Raw genomic sequence first — 23,297 nt, forward strand, 5'->3', positions numbered from 1 at the left:
ATGACCGCAGCAACGCCGGCCTCAATACGCACTTTTACATTGAGTTGCTCACTTTTATACGTATTTTATATCTTACGTGATTTTAGTAATTGTTAAGTACTTTATAGTTTTTAGACGCTATTTATTTTTCAGAATGTGTTACGTGGGACATAATCTAAAGCAGAAAGTTCAACAACCAGAAATTAATTTCACATATTATGAGATTTTTCCAGTTTTAAATACATAAAAATAAGACGAGACATACAAATAACGTTTGAAATTAGTATTATGAAAATTAAAACAACGCATTTTTTATCACTGCGAGAATGTACTGTATGTGGGAATTTAAGAAATATCGAAATTAAAATTAACATTTATTCATTGAACATTACAATTGGACTGCAAAAGATACATTAATATGGTAAAATATTTAAAATAAATAATCTAAAATATAAAATGCTTAACTCACAAACACAAAAGTAAAGCAAACACATTCGGCAATATTCTTGCACTGTTACTAGTAACTTCACCCATAATCGTTTTTTCGTAGGGTTTCAGATATGGCAAGTATTTTAGCACCATGTTTAACATAGGCCCTCTATCTAAGGTTCTATTCCGTTCTATTTCCGCTTGAAGCTCTTCAGGAGTCATAATATTTTGTTTGCTTCTAGTTATTGAAGTTTTGTTTGGTGGCAGTGTTCTTAGTTCACGTCGGACCTGTGGTGCAATAAATAGTTAGATAATGTGGCCAATGGAGCTGGAAGCATTAATTTTTAAGATTTTCTTTGGTTTCGAGTGTTCACAGCTAATACTTTTTAACACGTTTAAACAAATTCATTAGATACATAATTTATGAATTTCCATAAAAGAAAATTCAAAGCTAAGTACCTACTAAGCCTAGAATAAAAACAAAACACTACCTTTCCAACTGTTGAAACTGGACCAGCTAGACTTGTCTCCATCCTGTCTAACGCTTCTTGTAGTTGTCTAAAGGTTTCCGCTGCGCACAAAAAAGACGGTTTTGAACATTTATCTTATGTACATAGTTATTTTATGGTTAATTATGTAATTTAATTGGAAGCTCTCAAACAATATTTACTTAAATTTAAGGGAAAAATAAAACATTACAGATAAAAAGAAATTAACTTGAAGTCTATAATATGCAGTAAATTTGTTTAAATCACTTCACAACACCGCACTTACGATCCGCAAGATAGTCGTCTAAATCATCAGATTTTGTTGTTTGGTTTGAAAAAACCGTAATATTTGGAACCATTATCTGATTCCATCTTGTCATATTTAATGGATTAGAAGTATCTGTTTCAAGTTTAAAGGATCCTTCTTTATCATTGCTTGTTAAATCTTCGGTGTCATCTGGAAAATTAGTATCAGCTTAAATCGGTCTCTTTGTTTAAGGTTCTTTACAACTTAAACATGAGTTTGTATACTTTTAAATCTTATATCATTTGGTACATTGTCATAAATTTTCTCCAAATCCATGTATTCCAGATCAGCATAAAGTTCTTTGATCATTGTCGTCTCTTCAACTTGGACATCTGTAACACGGTTTCAACCTTAGAAAGAACATCCATTGTTATTACGTCACTATTTTGACAACTTACTTTTTAATAAGTTCTTTGATGTATTTTGATCCTCCAAGTCTTCTAAATCAAACGATTTGTATCGTCCTAATAATCTAACTTTTTTCTTTTCCTCTATTTTTTTAGTAACCCCATTTTTTATATTCGTATCAAAGGATTGTGTTGATGTTTCATTAACTTGCTCTTCTAGTTCGAAATCTTCGATTATATCGCTTGTGTGTACGAAACCTTTATACATATCAGTTGGATTTAAACTCAAATTAGATATAGCTACTTTCTTTAAGTAACACTCGTCGAATAGTCCAATATAATCATGTGTATCATTCATTTCTACTTCAAGTAGTGTGTCTAGTAATAAATGCTCTTCAGCGGTGTGTTTATTATATTTATCATCTGAATCATTCAAATTGTTCTCTGCAATAAAAGTAATTTACTGAAGCTATAGTCTTTTTCTGAAAAATTCTAAAAACGAGTTAAGTCTACCAGTATAGTCATAACGTATTCAATAATTAAGAATATAGTGTTGGGCATTACAAAAACTGTAAACAACGTACGAAAGCTGCAAAGCCCTGGTAAATGAGAATCAGGCCTTGATCGCGGCGGACAAATGGAGGCAGGTCGTCCAAGAGTCCACAAGGCACGAAAGGATACCGGACCACGCGGCGCAAAGTTACATACAAGCCGTTCCACGCTGCGTAAACGACCACGCCAAGGTGCCTATAAACAATTGTAAAAATTGTTGTGACAAATTGTTAACATGCTTACACTAGGGTGCCACTGATTTGTGGCGATAGCTCTTCAGTGGTATTTATATAAAGCAAAACCAATATAAGTTTTAGTAATAAAATATGGCTAATACAACTGAAAGCAAGTACAATTTATTTAATTAAATACTAATTACCATGAATCGACTTCTCCCACACCCAACCATATATGTTCGAGACCAAACCAATTGTGCAAAATCTCCGTAATATTGGCTCGATCTTACAGGTCTGGAAATAAATAAAATGTATGATAAAATATAATTCAGTGTACACAAGCCCCAAGCATGATTATCGCAGATTTTAAATAAATTTGTTAAAAGTTAAAAATATTGAAATGTTTAATTAACAAAGTTCTAATCGTCGCTTATACTATATGACGTATGAATTCATTGCTCATGGATTCATTAAATATTATATGTATGTATATATTAGGTTCTTACATATGAAATTGGCGTTTTGTCGTACTGGCCACTATGACCTCAAATACCTCCTCCTTGGTTAAGAATTTCAAATTTGTACAGCTATTTATTTGTGTTTCGATGACCGTCATTCATTTGTTTTTTTCTGTTTGCGTCACTCATTTTATAAAATGGAAAACTTAAAGTATCGCATTATTTACGAGTACGAGTTCCGCCGTGGCACTAGTGCTGCGGAAACGACTCGAAGGGTGAATGAAATGTATGGTGGTCATGTTGCAAAAGAAAACACAGTTCGTTTTTGGTTCCAACGTTTTCGTTCTGGAAATTTCGACCTGCAGAACAAGCCCCGTGGACGGCCTGAGACCCAAGTTGATAATGAAGTATTGAAGGGTATTGTGGAAACGGATCCATCGCAAACCACGTCCGAGTTAGCTGCATGCTGCGGTGTTAGTGGTAAAACTGTTTTAATTCACTTGAAGCAAATTGGGAAGATTAAAAAGCTTGAAAGATGGGTACCTCATTGACTGAAGCAAACCGGCAAACGCACGTCGACTGCTGCGTTATATTCAGTAATCTGAAGCGGCACAATAATGAAGGTATTTTAAACCGAATCATTACCTGTGATGAAAAATGGATTCTTGACGATAATCGGAAGCGCTCAGCGCAATGGTTGGATCCTGGCCAGCCAGCCAAATCCTGCCCCAAGCGAAAATTAAGTCCAAAAAAGTTACTTGTAAGCGTTTGGTGGACTAGTGCCGGTATTGTTCATTGCAGTTTTCTCAAATCTGGCCAGAATATTTAGACTGATGTCTATTGCCCCGGACCTTGCTCCAACAGATTACCATTTTTTTCGAAATTTGGACAACTTCTTGCAAGGGAAAAAATTTAACTCTGATGGGGTAGTCCAAATCGCCTTCACTACCTATGAGATGGCAAAAGTGCATAGAAAACAATGGTTCATGCTTTGATTAATTAAATATATTATATTTAAAAAAAATCAACTTTTTGTTCCTCCCATACAAAACGCCAATTTCATATGTAAGGACCTAATATTATGAACGTGACATGAGGGATACACTCACCTGATATGCCTTGAACTCGTGCTAATATATCTAATACGATATGCAATTGAAATGTACAATCTGATGAAAATACTAACGGCACATAAGAAGTAAAATTGCCTTCATATGATATTCTTTGCATATACCAAATGTCGACCATTGTTTCCGGGCGGAGACCTGGCGCTTCGCCTACTATTGAGGCAACGCATTGTCCTACGGTTGTTGAGTCTGTAAGTTCAATGCTTTAGACAATATAAGCGTTACATTCTAATATCAGTGCTACTGGTGAATTAGACAACGAAGTCCTGTAATGCCTCAGTTTTTTGTCGTGATTTCAAATTTCAAAAACAAGATCAGTCTCATCACAGCATTTTAAATAAGTCTATTCAAATATTTCAAAAGTTTTGTTTACTTCTATTAGAATATTAGAAGACTAAATTGGTATATCTTGAATTACGTTGGTACGTTTATCAAAACAAAATTCAAGAGTACACAATCACTAAATACGACAGGCTAAAAATCGTTAATTCTGGTAACTGGTAGTTTGGGAAGTGAAGTTTCACAAATCTTTGTAGTTTTTTTTAACATAGTAAAATGTACATACATAGATCACGGCAAAGATCGTGTTCCTCTAGTTGTTCCGGAGGCCTACACTGATCTGCCCAGAGTTGCGCTTCCCGGGATAGTTCTTCTACCCATCGCTATAATAATATCGAAACAACAATTGTTTTTTTTTCAGTAATTCTAATATTATGTCTGAGATTGTCGGTATTCGCACACAGAACATTCAGCGTCTTTAGAATGGAAGTCCATTTCCATTCCTAACAAAAAATATTTAACATTGAGAGGTACCGATTATGTAATTCTTGTTAATTGCTTTACAAAGCCAACCTTCTATATGAAAAAGATACATCAACTATTTGCAATAAACATAAAATTTGTGTGTGTCACTTGCAAGCAATAAAGTCCTCAAACATTCTTATAATATTGTAAATCTAAAAAGTTGGTCTAGTTGATAGCGTTTATCTTTGAATTGAAAATTTATGATTTTTTATATTTCATCCATTTATTGAGGTTTAGTAAAACATCACGCTAAAACCAAACAAAATTGGGTGAATTTCATTTTATTACCAATTTTAACATATCAGCGGCTGGTGGCCAGTCGTTATATCCCAAGGCGACATCGCTTCTTCGTCTATTTAATCTCGCAAGAATTCGGGACTTATCCTCGTGTGACAGTGGTGCGTGTATATAACCCAAACATGATAATCCAGGACTCTGATAAATGTTTTTTTTTTTTTTAAGTTGATATCACTGACGTTAGTAAGTATAGAATTAAAAGTATAAAATATTGGTCTACCGATAATCTACAGAATGTATGTTGGTCCGTATGTCCACACATCCGTGCACCGCAGTAATTAACTGACCCAGGCAACGTCAAAATTTGTAAACTAAACATAAGCACTGCCAGCCATCTCATTTTTGAATTTTGATTTACATTTTAAATAATCTTGCAAAACCTTGATAGTGTCATCAACTGACACCAAGCATGACAATCGCAAGAATTGTGGCCACAGATGTATGAAGACTGTCTAATGAACATTTTTACTTTTAACTTCCTCACATACACAGTACGATTTTACTTGTTTAATTCCCTGTAAAAGCTAAAGGGTTGGAAGGACCAATGTAGCAATATTAAAGTTCATATTATATTATATAAAATCTTCATATCAATTTTTGCCGCGCACGACCGATATGTGGAACCAGCTCCCCACTGAAGTATTTCCGAACCAATTCTTAGGGTCCTTCAATAGAGCGTACCAATTCTTAAAAGGCCGGTAACGCACTCGCGAACCCTCTGGCATTGAGTGTCCATGGGCGGCGGTTTCACTTAACATCAGGTGAGCCTCCTGCCCGTTTGGTTTGGTTTGTTCTATGAAAAAAATCCTTTTTTGTACTATATATCGTATTTTACATTCGCCGTTTTCTTTAGCGCTGAACTTGAGTTGGATTCAAATTCAAAATAATTTATTCATTTAACACAATGTACACTTATGAACGTCAATAAAGAAATACATATTACATGCTTCTAATTTTAGAGTTACTACCAGTTCTCAAAACAGACGTTTTGTTTATAAAATGTTTGTAAGGAGCTGCAACCATTACACCATGTTCCATTTGACATCTTTTGGTAATTAACGATAATAATAAAGAAATATAGCACCGGAAAAAAATCAAAGCTTTGTCCTCTACCAGCAGTAGCCATGATGAGATAGGAGCACGCACTCATTCTCGTGGGAATAACATGCAAATACATAGCCGAAATAACATACATCACGGGATATATACAAATTCAAGTCCGACCAGTCACCACAAGTATCACCCCTTCTCGAGTATGACGCATGGCCAGCCATCAGACGCCTCGCCATATTTTAGGAAGAGACAACCGGTTGGACCGATTTTAATGAAATTTAGCGTGTTCGGGAACGGTTTTTTTAGTTTCAATTTTTGTTTTAAACGTACAGGACAACGTCTATCGGGTCCTCTATACATATTTTATATTGTTAACTTCATGTCTAGTATTGGAATTACTTCAGTTAGGCACTTTTGTTTACACTTTTCTTCACTGATTCAATATTGACTTTAAAATTTTAGTAATTAACCCGGGTGTTTTTTTTTTTTAGAATGGAATCTCGCTGTTGGCCTGGGCCTTTACAGCTCAGCTCGGGCTGTTTTGGCGAGTGTAGCTCGGCCAGAATAGCGTTTTATCCCGCGGCTAGCGCAAGGGCTTCTCCTGTGAGACTCGAACCTCGGCTTGGGCCGTCGCGGGGTGGTCAATCGCCTGAAGGGCAGGACGGAAGCTCACTGGAGTGAGCGAAGTGCGAAGTAAAGGTCCTCGCCTTCCCCGGTGAAGGCGGTTTTTTACCCTAATCTGTGATTGGCTATTTTTATTATTATTATTGGCCGCGCGGGCGGCTTTTAATTTATTGTTCGCTACGGTAATTGGATCGTCCGGATCCGTTAGTATGTGTCGGGGGACCCGGGTGCGCAAGTGCAGCTTGTTTTTATATCCTTTTCCCTACTTCGACACGATCCCCTCCGGGCTGACTATGACGTCAGTTCCGTAAAAGCACAGAGTAAGTAAACTGAACAACTCTGACACATGCGCTCTTATCTTAATAGCATGATTATATTTCTTTGACTAAAATTAGCAGGGTTTATATGATTAAAAAGCTAACAATAAAATCCATTTATTGATTAAACTTTATTAAAGTATAACAATTGTTTTACAAAGTACTCAAAGGACTGTAATAAAAACACAGATTATAAAATTTATACACAATCTTGGACCTTGCTATTTATAATTATATAAAAATAATGTATCAGAAATTTAAATAAAAAAATCACACTAAAACATTTTTTTCTACAATGGCCCCAAATAATTATAAATAAAATTTACAAAAACAATAAAATTAATCATTAATCACTTGTGACAATAATTATAAGTTGCCATATTTCAAAATAGTAATGTAATAGACATTTATTTCAAGAATTGCTAATACAATATATTACTTTTACGTATTTTTAAATAAACATCGTACAGTTAAACTTATTAAATTAAAAAAAATAAACTCTTTTCTTCGTATGTATCACAATTTCCATAAATAATCGTTTAATGTGTAGAAAATATAGTTATTACAGAAACAATTTAATATACAAGACATTATTTTTTATCGTAGTCTTGCTCCGTGGGCAAATAATACATAGAGTCAATGAAATGCTTTGTAATATCTGACACCAAACTACGGTCCGAGATGCTCTGAGCGACGCCGTAAATGGCCATCTGCGAATGGAAATTTATTAGTTTGTGTGTGGTTTTGTCAATATATTTTTTTCTTGTTTGCTGCTAACTGCTAACTTATTTGTTTCTACTGAGTATTAGATTATTATTTGTTTTTTTGCGACTGGCGCAAACTAGCTACTGTGGTCTCTGCCAGAATGACCAGCGCTGTGGAACAACTCTGCTCCTCAGCATAATGCTGAGCCAGTGCCAATTACAACCACAGCACACACGCATAACACAATTAAACCTTTTTCTTTTAAAAAAATCGTTATCTCTCTATTATAATTCTTATTAAAACATAAACTATTTTTATTTTGTTATTATTGTTATGTGTTTCTGTGTGTGTTTTGTTAGTAATAAATGTTATGTCTATGTATAATTTCTAAAATAAGTTTTTGTATTAGGGTCCTAGGTTCGATCTCCGGCTGTGTACCAATGGATTTTCTTTCTATGTCCGCATTTAACATTAGCTCGAACGGTGAAGGAAAACATCGTAAGGAAACCGGCTTGCCGTAGACCCAAAAAGCCGACGGCGTGCGTCAGGCACAGAAGGCTGATCACCTACTTGCCTATTCGATTAACAAATGATCATGAAACAGAAACCTATAAAGGTTGTAGCTCCATTGACTTTTCATTTCTTTATGTAAGTATTAAGATACTGTATCTAATATTATAGAAGTAAAATTTGTGAGGTTATATGGGACCAGTAGATACGACTACTGAAAATCTTCATTGACGTTTCTTCTAGCCACGATACTCCCGAGTGTCATTTTTATTTTATTTATTGAGAAATATTTACTAAATAAAAATGCTAACTAAACTAAATAAAAAAATATTTTTTTAATGGATTGTTATCAATAAATAGTAGTATTGTCTTTTGTTAAAATAGCTTTTACACATTAAGCTATGTATTATTCAGTCTCTCTTTCATATATATCAGTGACCGTGCCCACGCACGCTGAAAAGCACGCGAAACGTCGGAAAAAAATTAAAATTATGTAAATAATAATAATACATAGCTTCAATCCATTTAAAAAGTGTTTTCTTAACAATAAATAGTTTTAAAACAAACAATATATATATATATCAAAACTAACTAAAAATTCGTTGAAGAAGTTAGTATAAATAACACAAAAATTTATAATACTCTAAAATATTTATCCCACTGAGGAACTGAACACACACACTTGAGGCGATATCCACATCAATAGTTATGTATATGGAATTTCATAAAAGTGTATGAATCGAGAGAGATATGTGGACCGTATTGAATGGGTTTTTTTTGTTATTTACACAGTTACGTCATCATACTGTTACGAAGACGGTTCGACTGCAATGTTTCTAGATTTTTCCACTACTTAGAGAACTTTTCAGCAGGCTGTAATATGATTTCTGACCGTTTCAGGAGAGGGTCAATCACATATTAGAAAATTGTAATTTCCATAATGTTACCCTAGTTTTCAGGAAGCTGAAACCTTTTTTTAGTCGGTTTCAGAACATGTGTAGTACAGTGGTGCAGTTTTCAGGAGACCCGTTTTCAGGCGTGTTCAGGCCTAGGTATACCCTTTGATGAAGGAATATTCTAGACCAAACTTTCTAGGTGTGAGACAAAGACGAAATAATACGAGAGAGAGAGAATATCAGAACTTTCTCGAAACTAGACTGAGCACTCTAGAACCCCGTACGACAAGGACGGAGCAACGTGCGAAAGAGACAAAGAGTGCGGACGTTCTAGAATTGTGCAATCGCTACTCAGTAGCAAGCCCGCCCAGAGAGTTCTCGAATATTGTTTAGAATTATTCCCAGGGATATATAAGCGAGCCGAAACGCGACTAGTCGCCTTTAGTTTTGAATGCGATAACAAGAGAGAAACACCGAAGCGATAAAGTGCGAAGAAAGGGATTACAAGTGATAAAGTACTGTGTGAAGTGTTTTTGTGTATTATAAGTGCATCTCTGCATTTAATTTGTGCAATTAATTTGTGCCCATAAATTCCTCATTGATTTATCAAGAAATAAACCTTTGAAGAAATCTACGGCATTTTCTATCCGAGCCCCTAGCTCGTAACAATACTTTACATAGTCATTCATGCCTTACATGAATTAAAAAAAATATCATTTTTATAAATAAAATTACGCGTAAATAAGAATTATATTTGTCCTAACAAGTTCTTCGGTTTTTCCGTACCTACTTTGTATAGTGTAAGTATGTATAAAGTGTTTTTTGTGAATATTTTATAGTTAATAATGGCAAATTTTACCTTTCCTTCGACAGGCGCATCGCCGGCCTTCAAGCATTCAGCTGCCACTACGCGCGTATCATTGACGAAGCGTTTCGCCACGCCTCCTGCTGTGTGGGCGTGGGTCACACAGATGTGGATCCTAGGCGAAACAAATATATATTTACTTAATTTTATTCCAAATTGCCCATGTTTTCCCTTAACATGTTTTTTCCCCCCTTTTTAGTACATAACAGCATATGAAACAATTTCCAATGCTACGTAAGACAGTTAGCTTTTCCGAAATATCAAAACCTAGATACTAAATAGAAAAATATATTCATACTTTTCCAATTTTTCCCTCCATAACCTCTTCCATAGATTTCGAGGAATATTTTTTTTAAAATACTGAATTAGGTCCAGCCGTTTTGACAATTTTGCAGTTCATTTTTATTTATATTGCATATAAAACTGGCACAGGAAACATATTGCTTATGTATCAATTAATTATGTAAAAATTCAATTATTTTAGAAGTTGTTATCTGTTTTTTTTAATTAAGTCGATTGAGATATCATTTAACCAGAGCGAGGGAATCTTTGAAAAGCAAATATTTTTTTTCGACTTTTGCAACATTTTTCATTTATGCTCTGTTCATAGCCATCGTAAGACGTTGTTATGATGATGAAATGGATTTATTAAGAGTCCAATATTTCTCCTTTTATGTTATTATAGAAGGCAACAATGTGCGGAAATGCTGTTGTAATATATGTATATATGTTATTATAATCGGTAAGTTGTTTAAATACCTTTGAATTAATTAAAAGCGAGTTCAAAGTGTCTCGTGACTAAGACATTATTAAAAAATCCAATTAAAATAATTAATGAAATATCTCTTTGTATACATATATTATATCTATATATTGACGTTCATAATACTAGAGCAGTGATCGCCTAGTGTCTTCAGCTAGACTCTCATCCCTGAGGTCGTACCTTCGATCCCCGGCCGTGCGCCAATGTCTAAGTAAGTTTAACATTCGCTCGAACAGTGAAGAAAATGGCGTGTGTCGGAATGGAGGCTGATAAATTACTAACCTATACAATTTACATTTGATCACGAAACACATACAGAAATCTGAGACCCAGAACTAAAAAGTGTACATTCTGTATCATTAAAAATGAATAGCAATTGAACACACAAACTTACCCGGACGGAAATTGGAGTGCATTCAGGCTCCACCCCTTTTTGTGTAACAAGTCGGCCATTTTGAATATATCGAATTGCTTCGAGCCAAATGCGATGACGGTAGTCGCCGGTTTTCCGAATATGAAGATACCCTCTATCTTTCGCAATCTGGGATAGTAAAAATGTATACGTTTTACAGGAGGCAAACAACGGTCTATGCGTAAAGTGTTAACCGTCAAAGAACACATGCAACGGGAAGGTTGCCATCCTTTGAGGGTATACGCTCTTTTCTTGACCACCCATGGCCCAATTGAGTGTTTACGGGTGTGCTGCCGACCTTTTATTTTATTTTTAAACTTAAAGATTTTTATGATACACATGGGAATTAAAACGAAAAAGCAACTTGAGGTTATACGTTCGAATTCCAGCTTGGATTTGGCCTGATGGTCTTTTATATGCAATTAACACTCACTCGTACCTTGGAAACTGAAGGCCTATCACCATGCTTTAAAAAAGTTAAGTTAATTAAGTTATTATTTTTGTAATACATTTTTATTGTTCAGTTAATGCAATAAATTCACGATAAAAGACAGAAAATTTAAATAAAGAAAAATTATAATCATACAAAACACAAATTAATTTAATTATAAAACGGACAAATTCGGCATCACCAAGAACACTGAAAAATTTGTATTTTTGTATTATTTAAGATTAAAGTTCTTTAAGTCTTCTTACACTATTATATTTTTTTTAGTTCTTTCCCTAACTAGGGTTGCCTGGAAGAGATTGTCTTTTTCCGATAATGCCGATAGTGAAACGAAATGTAAAAAATAAATAAACACAGATTTTCAGCCCTATATTGGAAGACTGCAAAACGTATCAATTAAGACTTACTCCTCAAGTATGTAGTTCGTGGTCTGCAATATCTCCCTCGTCATGTCAACGTATCGATTCTTCCCAATATACATCATACTGGCCCAACAGGCCGCGATTGAACCACCCGCACGGCTGCCTAAGGCAGAAAAAAAATACAACCATTAAACGAGTAATATAAATTATCATTTGCTACGCGTCTAATGAACAAAGTATAAAGTTTTATTTATTTCTAATTTATCACAATTATTGTCGAAACAGTCCGCGATGGTTATCGTTCTGCACAGACTACAGTATTTATCATCTACATAGATATGTCAGTTGTCAGAAAAATCTATAAATGTAAAGGGAGTTACAGATAGAATTAGCCGCATTCAAGCTTCTATTAATAAAATTTTAAAGTCGCACAAGATTCAGCAATTCCTAAGACCAATCTAAAGTAACACCCCGTTGCAAGATGAAGGTATATACAAACAGGACTGTGGCCTGTCTTACATAGGGCAAACTAAACGCAATATGTCCAGCAGTCTCAAAGATCACATTGCGGACATAAGACATAGACGACACATAAAATCAGCAGTCTGTGAACACACACTAGATAGGCCTAGTCACTACATACGCTTTGACCGACCGAAAGTACTTGCGAAAGAAAAAAGATTCTTACCAAGATTGGTACGCGAAGCCTAAAACACCCCAATTTCAATAGAAAAGACGGCCTAAAATTATCAAACACCTGGGATCCAATCCAATAATATCCAAATTAAAACCCTAAGACAAACAATCCGCGAAAACAGAGGACACCGTGAGTCATTTTTCCAAAAACCCGTCATCTTGTAGTCGATATCAACTCCGGGGAAATAAATACAGATAACACAACTTTCTCTATAGCTGTGACGCTTTTTGACATTCGACACCTTTTGTCTTCAGTCACCGTGACCACGCACGCTGTGAAGCACGTGAAACGTCGGGAAAATTTAAAATAATTATAAGTTTATAATAATACATGGCTACAATCCGGTAAAAAAGTGTTGTCTTTTAATCTTTGTCTATTATTAAACTAGCTGTAAAAATAGAAACATTTTTTCTTGATTTCATATATTTTCCCGCTAATCTGTCTGTCATATCGTATGAATAAAGATGTCGATTTGAGAGCAATAAATATATTTTAATGTTGGCAACACTCAACATCTTTGGACTCCCTCGTTCTTATGTCGTCGATTAGTGTGCATTATTGTGACTTATTTCAAAGTCCTAGCAACACTCCTGCACTTTACCCTTAGTCTTTTTTTTTTCCTTATTAGGGTTGCCTGGAAGCGATCACGTTTTAGCTAACACCCCTAATAATTTTTGTTTCTTGTTTTTATGTGTTATGTGAATTTTAATAAATACACAACATTCAAAGGCGAGTCTGGCTAGGTAATATATTTAAAATACATATTGTATTTTGACATACGAGTATACGAATTTTTAATAATTTTGAATATTTTAGTTAGAAAATTAAATACACTAAATACCTACTGTAATTTTAAAACTTATTTGAATGAAACATGACCGTTTCCTTAATTCTCAAACATTATATTTTACGTGTTTAATTTCCGATAAATTTGTGGGCAAACATACACATACGAAATTTAGTACACTTTCTTGGAAACTTACAATATTTGCCGATTTCTAAGAATATACGATATATATGTAGGAGAATTAATGTTTTAAAATTCCCGCCACTCTGAAGTTAGTCGTAGAATGCGGTGTGGTATGTAAAGAAAGACTGTCAACGTTGACAATTGACAATGCCTAGTCTGTGTGATCTACCAAATGTCAGTGGCGCGACTTTAGTCACTTGAGTTTCGAACGTCGCCTGCGCCGGACGTGCGCACTGTGTTGTAATGTCGGACGACGGTAGTAACACTAATTTTGCAATTATTAAACATGTAGGTTAAAAAAAATGTTGAACTGGTTTAAAGCAGCTTTACCATTAACAGTGGGCGAGCCATAGACACCTCCGGGCCAGTCAGTAGTGACCGTGTACTGACCATGCCTGTACTCTTCATGACGGTACAGCACCACCGACGTTCCTTTAGGCGCGAACCCGTACTGGAATCAAAATCACCAACGTTTACGTTTCGATATATTTTCTTTAAATCCGAAAAAAAAACTCAGCTAAAACCGCCATTGTATCGCTTTTCCAAGGTTTTTTGTAAGCTTTTTTAAGTGTTCCCTGGAACCTATCGAAGGTAAAACTTTGAGCCAGGGTTTCAACTGGTTCCACACCAGCAGTATGCATTTTTCAATATTCGTATGATAGTTGGGAATTCTTAAATAACATACCTTATGTGTATCAGCAGACATACTAGCGACACCTGGTAGCCGGAAATCAAAATCGGGAACCGGATAACCGGCATCCGGCATGAAGCACGCCACGAATCCGCCAAGACACGCGTCTACGTGTAAGGGAATCTCGTACTCTAAGGCTATGTCGGATAGAGCTCGGATATCATCCATTGTACCGTAGGGGAAGTTGGGTGCTGACCCTACAATCTGAAATAAATACAGACTAAAACTTCCAATATACCAAACGAGCGAACATGGGAAATGAAAGAGAAAATGTCCTAAAGATAATACCCATATTGCCATAGTCTATGGTAACTTCACACGTAATGCGGTTGGTTTAATAATCTGTGCTGCCACAATGTGTCACCAAAACAAATGTATAACGGAAAATAATGTTACTATATTACCACTAATAATTTCTCTATATAAAGTTGTTTTTTACTGTTTAAATCGCAATATTAATTATTAATCTAGTCTGGTCAGAGATTCTATATCTAAAGCATCATGCAATCGACGTAAACTTTTCACACAACTGTGTCCTACGAACTAAACTTCGCAACATTCATTGCTATGCGGACGACAGCACAGGCGATACTCTTTATACTGGTGCAGTAAGTCTGGGGTAGTTGTTGTTGAATACCGGAACAAACTTGTATCCGAAGAAGTCTGTTACGTCAAGTCTCGGACTGGGGTAGATTATCTATATATTAATGTAGTCCAATTCAACTCTAAGAAGAGATAAGATGCACGTTTTCCGCTAAAAAAACACCTCTCTTCGAAGCCACTTAAAGCCTCAGCTAGCATCGGAATACTGGGCGTTGACATATCGAATTAATAGTTACTGGTATGATACGAGAAAAGAGTATTACTGTATAAAATATTTAAAAAAAAATCTTAACTTCTACTAAAAATGTCAACTTACCAAACAAGTCCTGCGTCCAATAGCCTTCTTGACAGCGTCGATGTCAACTGTCAAAGTGTCAGGATTGACGGGTACAGTGACAGCCGAAATGCCTAAATATTGCGCAGCCTTGTCAAAGGCGGTGTGAGCCGTCGTGGCAAGGACCATTTGAGGATTGCTTATGCCCTTGTTGTATGCGCGATCCCTGAACGCCTTGCACGCCATCATTATTGACTCTGTACCACCGGTTGTAACCTATTACAATAGTTTAACATTGTGATGACTTTTTAAATTAAAAATAAGTTAAACGGCCAGAAGGCTTCTAGATCCTTAAGTCGAAATGGTTCAGGAATACTTGGAAGTCTGTACACTGACAGTGCGTTACAACCTCGTTTTATACAAAAACATTAACAGGTTATAAAATGCATAACACAAAAACGTGTGTCAAGCAGAAAAGACTGATCTTAGCATAAAAACCGAAATTAATGGAGCGCACACAGGAATTTATGCAGTAAAACAGTATAATGTTTTTTTTTTTACATTCTAAAGAATAGCTTACAACTTAAAGACCACAGATGAGTGATATAAAATAGACAATGTTGGTGCATTCCATAGATAAAATCATTTTTGTCCAAAATAATAATTATTTTTAAAATTAAAAGTGATTGTTACTTTTTTTATCGAAAATTAAACGTACTACTTTGTTGGAAATTCAGATTTACTTTAAAAAGTTAATGTGAAATATCTTGACTATAAATAACGATTAAAATAAACGTTTTAACTTTATTTAAAATAGTAATTACCGTGCCGCAGCACTTGTCATCTCCGTGGAATAAATTGATCGCCATTCTAACAATTTCAGCTTCCATCTTGTTAATGCCCGGGAACACATCAGCGTGTAGAGGATTAGTATAGGCCGTTAGCGCATACGCGTCACACGCTACACGATAAATATCATCATTCGTGTGATATACTGCACCTGACACGTTGCCGCCCTTCCAGTCGTAGGAACCTAAAACATGTAAAATAACATTTTTAGTTTTGTATCTACCCTCATATCAGAATACCACCACTGACTATGATGTCATGTGTGGCCCATACTTTTTAGTGTCTTGTACAGTTTTTTACAGGCATATTTGTGTATAAATACTAGCTCCCGACCGTTTTTCCCGTATGAATTTCGTGTATTTTTACAAGATTTTTGTAATCAAAGGATTTCAGGACAGTTAAATAATAAGGCAAAAAACCAAGTCAATAGTGTATCAAGTCTATATATGGTTTGAATTTTGCAGTAATATGAAAGAAACTACTCATGCACGGAGTTAAGAATCCACAAGTTTCATAGTTCCTGCATCACCAGCATCTCGCGGACTCAAAGATTCTTGAAGATTAATTTGCATCCTTTCCTCTTCGACACCTGGCGATCCACAATACAGCACTTTTTAGAGACATTAAGACTTTGGCCTTTAATAAGAGAGCGTACCAATCACTAAAAGTTCGGCAACAAACCAGCGAGCTTCCAGTGCTGCAGGCGGCGTTTATCACTATATTCAAAGTTCCCCCCCCCCCCCCCCCGCCCCTTTCCTTCACTTCCCTACAATAATACCAATAATCTTTTCAACTGACCTAAGCTCAAATGATCCCTAATTTCTTCTACAACACGTTCTGAAGGCAGACCATTCTCCGGGAGCGTCCTATTAACATTGACACCAGCGAGCCTCTTTGCGACATCTTTGCGAAAGTCTGCCTTGATTTCATTCATTTTCTCGTCAATTTTCCGACGTACAATTGGTACGCGACGGAGCCATCGAAAGAACTCTTTCCTTAGTCTTGTTGTAGGACCTGATGGAAAAGAGATTCATAGAAATTGGCTAAATGTCATAGTATGTAATCCGTCATTATATACATTTCCCCGAAATTGTATGTGATTTCAAAAATCGCACGGAATTGTGTAAAATAAATTATATTAGACACATTTCCTAGGAAATCTATACATTGACTAAATAGCAGTCGGAAATGTAAATATTTGAGGTATCAACGGGTATGCGGAGATAGCTGAGCGAGCGTATTGTTTTGCCTGAAAATTATGTTAGGTTATGTTAGATTACTATATTTTACGATATGGCTGTTATCTGAACGTTGTTGTCTCAACGAGTGCTAATAAAAATTATTATTCTCGTTTTAACAACGTTTTTTATTACAGAAAGCATTAGTTTTATACATTTCCTAATACAATATTGGAATTACATACAATTCCTAGAAATTGTGCACATTTATGTATTAAATAGTTTTAGAAACAATATTTTATACATTTCATGATTATTTAATTTGTTTGTTAACTACTTTACTGCGACATATATATAAAAAATTTAAACATTTTGTAAAAATTAATGCAAGGAACTACTATCGCTAGCAGGCCTGCATTATACAAACGGAATAAAAGGTACAATTATTATGTTTGCAGATTAATTTGCCTACATATTATCTACATTGTTAGTTTTGACTTTTAATTTAAGATTGAACAGGATCGTACAGATCAAGAACAAAATTAAAACCCAAAACATATTAAGAAGTAGCTTATAAGTAAACATTATCTATTACAATGATATACTATGTTAATGTGTCATGTAAAGTATGTTATTATAGAACATTTGTTTGTAAATAAAATAGAAAAAATGTCTACATAGCAAATTGAATGATATCAGATATCATCTCATTACAAATTACAAGGAAAAAAATGAATGTTATTCATCATGACTTTGCAATATTCATGTGAGTCACAGAATTGTTCAGCCTTTGTCATACAATTGTGCAAATGATCTGTGAAGATATATATTGAAACTGGTCTTAAATATTTATAAGAGAAACAAAATGGCCTTGAAGAGAAACTAACATGCATCATACTTTGCAGTAGCCTATATAAATCATTTTCATTTAATATTACATATATTATAAACCGGTGATAGGCACAAAATTTACCTATTTGCATTATGCCTATATAACAGATAAGTTGAAACAATTGAGGAGTTGTTATATAATATTTATAAACAACTGGAGTAGATTTTTTTTAAGCAACCTCTATCTTCTTAATAGATCTCTACTGTTTTGGCTGATTTTATCTTTATGAGTATCAGTAATATCTTTATTACATATACAGATTAATAATACAAATCTATTATCTTATCCACTAATAATAATGTAACTAGATTGAAATAAATTGTTATCATTAATTAGAACATAATTACATAGACAAAAATCCTCATACATTTTGATATGAAATATTATTGAATACTGAAATCATTTTGTAATAACTTGTTCTATTATGTAACATTTTTTCTCTACAAATGTATACAAGTGCTACATACATATAAGTCTTGGCCTCAGATTTCTGCATCTATTCCATAAGTTTAAAAACCCCCTTAAATCTCTCATACATACTCATTGTCCTAAATAAATATTGTTTACATTAAAATTAGTGATATAGACATAATATCTAGAAATTTAGAAAATTAAAAGAATATTAAAATACTTACTTTCTTTTGCATTGTAAAGACTGTGAGCCCAAACAAGGGCCAAAACAGAAGAGGCTGTCATTGTTACAATTTGCCATGGCTCTCTCCCATCAAAGAATTTATTAACGGCTTTCAATGGCTGTGGTCGCTCACTCATTTCTGAAATGCATTAAAAATAACTGCTTACAATAGCTATTACATATTGCTGTATTATAAATTATATTACATGTGAAGGATATGTTGCTCAGGATGACTCAAATCAGGTCATGTCAAATCAGATATCCTTTGTAAAGAATGGCTTTAAAATCAATTTCATTAACTTAAACTTTATTCAAAAATAACTGTTTATAAAATATTGGTACTTACTAGTTTTTGTTTTGGAATATTTGAGTAAACTTGGGCTTATCACAAAATAATAGAATCCTTAACATTAATAAAACAGCGAACTGTTAATCATAGTAATAAGATAAGGTAAAAATTCTTGCAACAGTAATTAGTGCTCAAACAGTTAGAACGACATGTGATAATGAATAATTAACAAAGACCATTAAAAAAATATTATTCTGACTAAAGGTGTCCGACCTTTAGTTAAGCGCAATAAAATTCTATAATATAAATTATGTAAAAAAAAAACTTTTCGGGGTGTTTAATTAATAGATAAACAAAATACTAAAAATATATTAGAGATTATATAGTTATTTAGTATAATATATCTTTGTTTTTATCTCCAATAATAATACTTGATAGCAAATTGTAATAGCAATTAAAGACAAACAACGATACCGATTGGCCGTTGGCAATTACCGTGGTGTATGAACTATGAAGTATGAGAGGCCGCACTTCAGAATTGTGTTTTACTATCAATTGTCAAATCCATTCATGTTAATAAATGATTGTAGAGTATCGCATGAAATATTAAGTCTGAGCATTGTGATTAATAATATTTTATAAATCACGTTCCAGTTTAAGAATTTTGATAAATCTTTGAGTAATAGACTTACAATATATAATACATTAATTAAGCCTCAAGTCTAAAATTCTTCTTTTTCTACAATGGCAATGTTTATGTTCTTAATCATTTTTTTTATTTCTACCAATCAAGTTTTAGGACAAATAGTAAAACAAGTTCTGATTGGCTTACACATATTTGATTTCATACGTTTTCCACAGAAATGAGTCATCCGCCTACAGTTTCCTGTATTCCAAACACTGCCAAAATGTCGAAGGCTAAAAAAGTTATCGAAGAAGCCAAAGAAATTAATAATCCAGAAATAGATCTGGTTGATAAAGGAATTTCTAGCTTAGATGAAATACCAGGCTTATGTAAGTATGCACTCCCAACTGGTTTTTCCTTATTTGTACGAAAACTAGTTTTCAACTGAATAGTTTCGCAACAACATTACAAATCTTTACTATTTTATAATGTAATACCCTTGTATAATTATTCTTTAGGTTTGTAGAGGTAGAAAATACTTCAATAAAATGTCCCACTATATAAATCACTGATAATATTAGAATTTATTTTTATTGATGACTTCACCTCCGCCTTCAGTTATACTTTACAATTAATTTTTTTTGTTTCCTCTTAACTGTAGACATAAATAAGCAGTATAAACTTATTGTAATTTTAATATTGTTTCAGTTAGCTTGGAAAATATTACAAGATTAACTTTAAGTCATAATAAGCTCCAAGTTGTACCAGCTGGTCTTGCTAACTTGATGAACTTGGAGATATTGAATCTCACCAACAATCATATTGAAGAACTACCTGTTAGTTTGTCTTCCCTACCAAAACTACGAATTCTCAATGTATCCCTTAATAGGTTATATGCATTGCCTCGAGGGTTTGGAGCTTTTCCTGTACTGGAAATTTTGGATTGTACTTATAATAATCTGAAAGAGACTACATTGCCTGGAAATTTCTTTATGATGGGTAAGTCTTGTAAATTTTATTGACATTAGGTTCCGAATATCACCCTTCTCAAATATCATATTATTTATTAAGACTAAGCAATAGTCGATACTCCCATATGTCTACAACAAATAGGATTTTTACATCTGGTAGTTCATGTCAATTCTAATTTCTAAAGTTACCTCTGTTACGACAGGAAGAGAACATATCCCTGTGGTACACAGGATAATTTCAGTGGGGATATGTTCGTAATCAGCATCCTATGTCCTTGTCATTCAAAATTTTGTAGTTTCCTTGTTTTTCTGTGATACATTTGCCTATAGATATAGTATATATAGACCTAGTTGCATTATAAGATAAATAACCACATATTTTCAAGTTTATAACTACTAACTACTTGAAAATAATTTAAAAAAAAACTAATAAAATCTCAGACTTACAAAGTTTGTAATCCCTTTTTGATGATTAATAGTGAGGTAACCCTTATGATTTTTGAGTTTGATTCCTTTGTTTACTTTAATTATCATTGGTAACACATCCATTTAAATAGTAATACGTTATGTGAAGTTTGTTGGGAAAGGATATTTATTTATTTAAAATGTTTGACTTTTCAGAAAGCCTCAGAGCTCTTTATTTGGGAGACAATGACTTTGAATATCTTCCGGCTGAGATTGGAAATTTGAAAAATCTGCAGATTGTATGTATAATTTTTATATTGCTTTGAAAAATTTCTGTCCGCTGATTGGAGAATAGACTTGTCATAGTTTACCATATTAAACAAAAATATTAAAATGCTCATCACAGATTATAATTTCAATAAAGTACACATTTAATTAAATTTTACAACAAATGTTAAACAATATTGAAATTGAAGTATAATTCATGAATTTTTTTTTTAATGTTTCAAATTATTGAATAAAATATATACATTTCTTTATTGCAGCTATCAATGAGGGAGAATGATCTAATTGAAGTACCACGAGAGTTAGGCCAGTTGACAAGATTGAGGGAGTTACATTTACAAGGAAATCGACTTGTTGTGTTGCCACCAGAAATAGGTAATTTTAATTACAATGCTGAAACACATTTTTAACAAAATAAATTAATTATTAAAACTAAACATCAAATATACCAGTTTCACCAAAATAACCGAACCAATATTGACGAAACTTAAGTTAATTCAATCTAGGATAACCTTATGTGACAGAAACTTTTTCCCCAATCTATATTCAGTATATATATGTGACCCTGTGACGTCATTATAGTTGAATAGTCTTGAAGTATATTATTTGCAAGTTCTCAATGGTATTTAACATACTTCTCAATGAAATTTTATGTTATCAGGGTTCTTGGAGCTTGCAAGTAACAAGTCAGTGCTACGGCTTGAAGGGAACTTTTGGGTTCCTCCCATCGAAGATCAGTTAAAACTTGGACCCTCTCATGTGCTGGACTATCTTCGTTCGGAGACGTATAGAGTGTGAGTAACTTAAAATTGTATTTTTGTCTTAACCTATAATTGTGCCAAATATTCTTTATTCAATTTATATTTCGGACCATACTGAGATGAACACATTGCACTAAAATCTGTTCACTACATTTACCAATGCACCTAAACTATAATTAGTTCATTTCATTTATTCCCGCCCTGCTTTTTTATGTTTGTTTTTGTCTAAGGTGACAAAGTGTGAAAAATTTTATATGTAAAAAGTTTGTAGCCTTTACGACATTATTTATATTTATTGCTTCGTTTATAATCAAACCTCTGGCAACAGATATATTCCTAAGTATTTACCTAACGGCTTAAACCAAGTTTTACAGAAAGTCAGAAAGACCAGCCTTTCGCTGATTGTACTTGATGACGGGTTATAAGGCACATATATTTGGTAATTTCAGTCTATACAGCCGACACATGTCTGCAAAGCCACCTCCGCCGCCTCAGACGCTTGACAAAAGCAAGAAAGCAAGCCGAATGCGATAACTATAGCAGTATTAAGAATATTTCTAAACAAAATTAATGATCATTAACATCCACCGGTTCAGACCAAAATATTTTCGGCAGGTTCACTGTAACACCTAATTTCTGAATTATTTTTACTCAATCAATTTTTTCATAAAATTCGCATTTAAGTAATAGACAAGACCTTGTCAAACTGACAAGACTTGACAACTGAGTTTATGACTTAGAAATTGACAGATGCCAAAATGGCTTGAATGTATTGTGTTGTGTTCTAATTGAATATGCTTTATACTAATTTATATTTAGGGTAAGATAAAAAATATATTTTTGTTAATTAATAAACGATTTTTGTATGAAAAACGTCTTAAAGTTTTTGTCTTAATTATAATTTTGATTAAAATAAAATATGTATTTGTTATTATTAAGTAAACAAATGTTATATAAACAATATCGCACTTATGAAACATGGACTACATTTTGTTGTTACCATGGTAATATATCTTTAAAGTTAGATTATATACAGTCGAAACAAATTATATAGTTTTTAAAATAAGAATGTGCCATAAAATTTGTGTAAGTACATCTGGAGCGTGTTATCTGTGCAAGCTTGTGTATTTCTAAATAACTAATTGTTTTCTTATAGTTGGTTAAAAATAAAACAAAATTCAATTTAATTTTTTAATCAAACTAGGAAAACAGTCTTATAAAAATATATTTCACACATTATACAAAGTGCCTTAT

General features: G+C 33.7%; 3 protein-coding genes across 3 annotated transcripts; 1 reads left to right on the forward strand and 2 right to left on the reverse strand.

Annotated features, from left to right (window-relative positions):
- Positions 1-381: 381 nt before the first annotated feature.
- On the reverse strand, positions 382-5,351 carry LOC123710657. The gene is made up of 11 exons (XM_045662694.1): positions 5,185-5,351; positions 4,956-5,102; positions 4,429-4,525; positions 3,923-4,052; positions 2,482-2,572; positions 2,135-2,297; positions 1,602-1,994; positions 1,428-1,535; positions 1,183-1,353; positions 900-979; positions 382-696 (listed from the first exon to the last, which is right to left on the reverse strand). The coding sequence occupies exons 1-11, from the start codon at positions 5,302-5,304 to the stop codon at positions 445-447; spliced, it is 1,752 nt and encodes a 583-aa protein (XP_045518650.1). The 5' UTR covers positions 5,305-5,351; the 3' UTR covers positions 382-444.
- Positions 5,352-7,259: 1,908 nt separating this feature from the next.
- On the reverse strand, positions 7,260-19,500 carry LOC123711211 (sphingosine-1-phosphate lyase). Its single transcript, XM_045663690.1, has 11 exons — positions 19,054-19,500; positions 18,709-18,846; positions 16,802-17,017; positions 15,979-16,187; positions 15,197-15,430; positions 14,272-14,481; positions 13,917-14,037; positions 11,965-12,082; positions 11,092-11,238; positions 9,929-10,049; positions 7,260-7,668 (listed from the first exon to the last, which is right to left on the reverse strand). The coding sequence occupies exons 2-11, from the start codon at positions 18,842-18,844 to the stop codon at positions 7,549-7,551; spliced, it is 1,632 nt and encodes a 543-aa protein (XP_045519646.1). The 5' UTR covers positions 18,845-18,846; positions 19,054-19,500; the 3' UTR covers positions 7,260-7,548.
- A 331-nt stretch (positions 19,501-19,831) lies between these two features.
- On the forward strand, positions 19,832-23,287 carry LOC123711333 (ras suppressor protein 1). Its single transcript, XM_045663864.1, has 6 exons — positions 19,832-20,010; positions 20,330-20,620; positions 21,214-21,296; positions 21,543-21,657; positions 21,944-22,076; positions 22,493-23,287. The coding sequence occupies exons 1-6, from the start codon at positions 19,860-19,862 to the stop codon at positions 22,575-22,577; spliced, it is 858 nt and encodes a 285-aa protein (XP_045519820.1). The 5' UTR covers positions 19,832-19,859; the 3' UTR covers positions 22,578-23,287.
- Positions 23,288-23,297: the final 10 nt, after the last annotated feature.

This window comes from Pieris brassicae, chromosome 6 (assembly GCF_905147105.1).
Source record: "Pieris brassicae chromosome 6, ilPieBrab1.1, whole genome shotgun sequence".
Taxonomy (NCBI): Eukaryota; Metazoa; Arthropoda; class Insecta; order Lepidoptera; family Pieridae; genus Pieris; species Pieris brassicae.

Bases quoted from the DNA above. Each gene is read 5' to 3' on its own strand.
- LOC123710657 (XM_045662694.1), bottom strand. From the start codon at position 5,304: ATGAGATGGCTGGCAGTGCTTATGTTTAGTTTACAAATTTTGACGTTG. The intron at 2,298-2,481 runs GTAATTAGTATT...AATTGTTTATAG, and splicing joins GTGGGAGAAGTCGATTCATG to GCACCTTGGCGTGGTCGTTT. The intron at 980-1,182 runs GTAAGTGCGGTG...TTTTGTGCGCAG, and splicing joins AGACGACTATCTTGCGGATC to CGGAAACCTTTAGACAACTA.
- LOC123711211 (XM_045663690.1), bottom strand. From the start codon at position 18,844: ATGAGTGAGCGACCACAGCCATTGAAAGCCGTTAATAAATTCTTTGAT. The intron at 15,431-15,978 runs GTAATTACTATT...CTATTGTAATAG, and splicing joins ATGACAAGTGCTGCGGCACG to GTTACAACCGGTGGTACAGA. The intron at 7,669-9,928 runs GTAAAATTTGCC...TTCCATTCGCAG, and splicing joins ATGCGCCTGTCGAAGGAAAG to ATGGCCATTTACGGCGTCGC.
- LOC123711333 (XM_045663864.1), top strand. From the start codon at position 19,860: ATGAGTCATCCGCCTACAGTTTCCTGTATTCCAAACACTGCCAAAATG. The intron at 20,621-21,213 runs GTAAGTCTTGTA...TTGACTTTTCAG, and splicing joins TGGAAATTTCTTTATGATGG to AAAGCCTCAGAGCTCTTTAT. The intron at 21,297-21,542 runs GTATGTATAATT...TCTTTATTGCAG, and splicing joins ATTTGAAAAATCTGCAGATT to CTATCAATGAGGGAGAATGA.